The 5,237-nt window shown below is 37.8% G+C and overlaps 1 protein-coding gene across 2 annotated transcripts; it reads right to left on the minus strand.

Moving 5' to 3' along the window:
* Nucleotides 1–793: 793 nt before the first annotated feature.
* Nucleotides 794–4,825, minus strand: LOC100257656 (pentatricopeptide repeat-containing protein At5g11310, mitochondrial). Of its 2 annotated transcripts, XR_009465479.1 has the most exons (3): nt 4,004–4,825; nt 2,066–3,623; nt 794–1,090 (listed from the first exon to the last, which is right to left on the minus strand). XR_009465479.1 is itself a non-coding variant. In XM_002282383.4 (2 exons), exons 1-2 carry the CDS (start codon nt 4,566–4,568, stop codon nt 2,395–2,397), a joined length of 1,794 nt encoding a protein of 597 aa, XP_002282419.1. In that variant the 5' UTR covers nt 4,569–4,825; the 3' UTR covers nt 1,747–2,394. The 2 variants fall into 2 exon arrangements, 1 of the variants encoding a protein (XP_002282419.1); XM_002282383.4 differs by lacking the exon at nt 794–1,090 and having other exon boundaries at nt 1,747–3,623.
* Nucleotides 4,826–5,237: the final 412 nt, after the last annotated feature.

Below are 5,237 nucleotides of genomic sequence, written 5' to 3' on the forward strand. Positions count from 1 at the left end.
ACATTCCACTTATTTGAAGTGACTAAAGAACTTGTTGACAAATATGCAGTTGTGTGTAGGAGTGCAAGACGCAGTATCCAAATAAACCTCTTCCAACTCCCTCCTGCATGCGCAAAAAGTCCACTAACTCATCCTATAACCCTATAATCTTTGTCAACAAATCTACACTCCTCTCCACCATTTCTTTATCATTCTATCACCTATCAGCATTCTCACCAATCTACAAAATGGTCTAATAAATAATTGGGTTCTAGACTTAAAATAATTTCAATTTTAGCTTTCACCCACTAAGCTCCAAATCCATGATCATAAATTGATAGGTGTCTCTAATTCATCACTGCACATTGCAAGAATCCTCAGCTAATGCTGTTATTGGAAGGAATCAGTGGGTGATGACCATGATTGTGACCTTAAGGTCCCACTAATAATTAAACATCTATCAGTGAAGGAACACTTATACCGGGTATGACACGGAATTCTTAAAATCCATGACTCATTAACAACAAGGTTTACCAAGTGGGACCCTTGTTCCTATGTCTATTCTTTAGGGTTATTGTTGGATCATATTCCAAAAATCCCATGCATGTTATCCACTGCCCCCACATGGCATAAAAGCCCCAAATGGGAAATTACTAGATATAGAGTAGATTTGAGGTCACTAGTCCATTGTGCCCTCATACACAACTGATTGGTGTGTCATTTTTTTCTAGGTTCCTAGAAAAGGAACTGGGTGGTTCGCAGGAGATGTGACAGAAAATTAGGTAATCATTCATACATTTGAGGACAGGTCAGCTGGATGAACCAAGTATTAAATTATATCAGCAAAATTACCTTTATATTGAGCTCACTGTCACATGAAAGAGTTGGTCCGTACATAGGCTACTCTAGTAAGGGAGTATGAGAACAAAGTGTACCTGTAACACTTGGCTTGAGCACTAGTTGCTACTTCAGCATGATGGGCATCAAGAGGGGCTGATGACAGGGCCACCAATAATTCATCAGCCACTTAGAACCAAGGATGAGTAGGTATTCTTCTGCTTCCCAGGAAGTTGCCTCCTCCTTAACAAGTTTGTCTTTTTTTGTTGCATGCCTGCAGCATTAAAAATCGTACTGTAACTAGATATGGTTAAGAACCCTAGAAGAATAGTTAAATCTAAACTAGCTCACACAAGAGGTTATATTTTACCAAGTCATGGATAAAATAAAGACACCTAATACATATTCTATACTATTTCTGTCACTAATTTCAACCTGACTTTTTAAACCATATCTTTCAAGCAACTTCCTTTTTTTCTGGTATTCTCAGAATCACATCCCCCCGAGCACTGGACAAGGAATTGTAATTCTTGACATCTTGTTACCTACTAGCCATTCCAAAGCTATCTGTGTGTGATTGGTGCCTCATAAGGTTAGTTTAATGAAGAAACTTCTACAAAACTCCATGCCATTAAGGCATAAAATGCTTTCTTCTGCAGATTTTTAGTTGGATAAGGAGCGCTAATTCAGGGTACCTAAATGATCCTCCTAACTACTATATATATTTTATTTGAAAAGGAAATGTCAAATCCTTAACTGAAGTGATGAGCCAAACAACTAACACTGCGGATTGAATCTTTTTAAAACATGAATAATAATCAATTGTATGAAAAGATGTAAAAAGGTGTACAAATTATAGTGACAAAGGCAAAAAAATGTCTGAAAAACATCCAGAAATTAAAACATGAATGATAATTGCAGAACGGAGAATGACTGCTAATGCAAAGAAGCTTATGATAAATAAATCAATAATAGCTTCCAATAAGTAATTGAACATCATAACACACGACCAAAAGAGATACAAATAGAAGTGGGAAAAGAACAGTGAACAATTTCACTTGCAATCAGGGGACCGTTTAACATGGTTTGTGTTTTCCCTTAGACAAAATTGAAAGATTACGGAACCAGGCCTCCACAAGAAATTCACTGTTATTTGTTGAAACTCATAAAAAGAAATGAATGGAGATGGTCGCAGTCTAAAAAGTTCCCCCAAAGTAAATCCCAAATCCTAAAACATTTAGAGTTCAACCTTCATGGCTTCTTTGTATCCTCCAACTTCCACCCTCACACTCCATTGATTCTTTCTTTTTATCCAGAACAAGCCCAGTTTTGCACTTGCCGATGTCTCCTCATACTAATACTCACTTTCTTGCAACACTAATTTCCATTAGATTCTATGCATATATAAAAAAAATTGGAATTTTCAGAAGCATTCAGCATTGCATAGTCTGACACAAGTTACAACATATAAAGCTCTCCAAAACCAAACTACAGGTGACTGACTAAAGTCACCCAATTTGAAAAGGCATTTAAAGAGTCCTTTCATGTGGATGTTGAACTCTAGGCTTAAAAAAAGCCTCATGTCTTGTTAGCTCTTCTCTTGATATCCTCTATCAACTGGTCTGCAACCAATACAGTATTTTCAAATGAACTTCTACGTTTAACAAGTTCTCTCGGATCATTACAAGTCTTCAAAATATCAGACATTGCTTCGGCCCTCTGTATTATACTTGTTTTCCTTGCCCGTGATGCATCTCCATCTCCAGAATATGTATTTGGTAACTTTGATGAATGAGGGACAGATGCCATCATATCACATAATTTCCGTGCCATTTCAGTCAATCCTCGTTTTCTTAGTGCATTATTCATTCTCTCAAAAGTAAGGTACTGAGGAACAATTCCTCTTCGAATCATGTCTTCAAACTCTGCAAAAGCCTCTTCCAGTCTATGCATTTTGCACAGTAAATGGACCAGCATGGTGCTTGTAGCCAAGTCCAAATCGCATCCCCTAGCTCTCATTTCCTTGCTAACTTGCACTGCCAAGTCCAATCTTTCCTCCTCACACATCATCTTAATCAACAGATGGTAAGTGAGCCGATCTGGGGTATGTCCAGATTCAATCATCTTGGTATAAAGGTTCATCCCCTCTTCAGTTTTCCCACATCTTGAGAAGTACCGAAAAAAGTAATTATAAGTTGTCAGAGTTGGGTCAAAACCCCTACTAATCATCATCTTGAGTACCTTACTCGCACCTACTAGATCTCCTGCCTTGCAAAAACCCTTCACTAAAGAATTGTATGTTGAAATAGTGGGACCTGTCTCTGAAACCAAACATCGTTCCATCATCCCCATCGCCTCCTTAAACCTCCCTGCTTCTGCTAATGAATCAATTATTGGATTATATACAATTACATTTGGCTCAATTCCTTTCCCCCTCATCTCACCCACTAATTCAATTGCCTTCTCAGAACGTCGCATCCGGCAATACCCTTCAACAAGGGTACCGTATGTTACAACAGTCGGTTTCACATTTTCCCTCTTCATCGTTCTCCAAAGCTGCTCTGCACGCTTGAGCTTCCTTGATCGAAACCAACCATTCAATAATACATTATATACTCGAATTGAAGGAACCCAACTCGGGTCCAGTCCTCTTTGTTGATCAAAATATTCAGAAGCTACTCTAACATGCCCTTCCTTACAGAGAGAATCCAATAGAATCTTAAACAAACTCCATTCTGAATCTCGGTCCCTAATCGAATCTAAACTAAATGCAAATTCAAATGTCCGAATGGCAGATAAGGTCATACCTGCACATGTAAACCCCCAAAGATTACAAAACCTAAAAGAAGCTCAAATGACTTCAATTCTGAACATAGAATCTCAGACAAACTCCATGTTTGTCAGACGATAAATAATTGACCCAGTTTAAATCTAAATGTTTCTGAAAATTTTGAACAAACGAAAACTTAATAATCTCAACTGGTAATGTTTCACCAATTTTAAGATTATTTTATCGGAATTTTCAGCCAAGATCATGAAAAAGTTTAAAATGACCTGTTTTTCTAATTTGAATTCCAAATTTCCCAGAAATTTCACCAATATTTCCTCAAATATTGATCAAATGCTGTTCCAGAATTACAAATTACATACTCTTTCTAATGTTCAAATCACGAGTTTCATGCATTACCTGCGCGAGCATACCGCCTTATCAGTACTGCAAATGTATTGCTCGAAACCAATTCAGGTTCCTCTCCACCCTCTATACGATCAAGCACCAGTAACCACGCGGAATCGAAAGCCCGCGATTTCGCAAGCACATCGATCATGGAGTTGAAGAGAGTCATAGAGGATTCAAACCCAGGCTGCTTCATAGCCCAGCGAAAGAGAGTGAACAAAGGCTTGGGAGATGCATCAAAATGGCTGAAAATGGCTTGCAACAGACCCGAACAAGGCTTAATTCCTGTCCGGTTCAAAGCATCTTCGAGAGGCGCACCGGAAGAGAGAGCGGGGTCAGTGAGAAGAGCGCAAATGGTGGAGAAGTCAGACTGAGAAAAATTAGGGTTAGGGTTAGGGTTTAGGGATTGCTTGAGAGTGGGGATTGGCAGGTCCCAATGGCGATATGATGGAGGCCTATTGATGAGCTTGTGAAATGGTGGTCTTTGAAAATTAAGGTTAGGGTTAGGGTTGGTGTGGAAGAGGGAAGTGAGAGAGAGAAGAAAGCGATGCTTCGGGAGCAAGAAGAGCGCTTTCATTGTAGTTGCAGACAATTTTAGTAGCCCTCCATTTTTTAACGTTCCTCCTCAAATGTTGGAGGATCGACGGCGGCATAATGCTGCTGAAACGGCATCCTTGTGGCTGCGGGCAGGTAGAAACGGAGAACGGGGAAACTGAAATGTAGTCGTTTGTCCCTTAGAGGAGTTGAAACGACAACGTTTTGGCGGGCAGAGACGGTTAATGGTGAGCGGGAATAATGCTTCGAAATTCGGCTATGTCAACTGAAAAACAACTGCTATACCCTCGTTCTCTTACCTCCCAAGCAGCTTCCCCTTAGTCTCTTTCAAAATGTTAATATGAAGTGCTAAAGAGTAAATTAAAATCTTATTAAAACTTCAATACGAAAAATGATTTTCCTAGCTTATTTTTCATAAAGGTATTCACACTTATTATAAAATATTAAAAAATATTCTCTATATTTTTAATTATTACTTAAAATACTCTATAAAAAACTAAACAGCTAAAAATTATTTTTTAAAATAATTTGTTTAAATATCAAATTTTTTTAAAAATTTATTTTTTATTACAAAAAAAAAATTGAGGTAAATTCATTTGAATAATTTTTGTTTTTTGACTGAATAGAAAAAAATCAAATAATTAAAAGTAATCTGTTAATATCAACCAAATAATTACATGTGTTTTTGTTT

The sequence above is a fragment of the Vitis vinifera genome, chromosome 4 (assembly GCF_030704535.1).
Source record: "Vitis vinifera cultivar Pinot Noir 40024 chromosome 4, ASM3070453v1".
In the NCBI taxonomy this organism is placed as follows: domain Eukaryota; kingdom Viridiplantae; phylum Streptophyta; class Magnoliopsida; order Vitales; family Vitaceae; genus Vitis; species Vitis vinifera.

Coding starts and splice junctions, on each gene's coding strand:
- LOC100257656 (XM_002282383.4), bottom strand. CDS start 4,568: ATGAAAGCGCTCTTCTTGCTCCCGAAGCATCGCTTTCTTCTCTCTCTC. Junction 3,624..4,003: donor AAGGCGGTATGCTCGCGCAG/GTAATGCATGAA, acceptor TTACATGTGCAG/GTATGACCTTATCTGCCATT.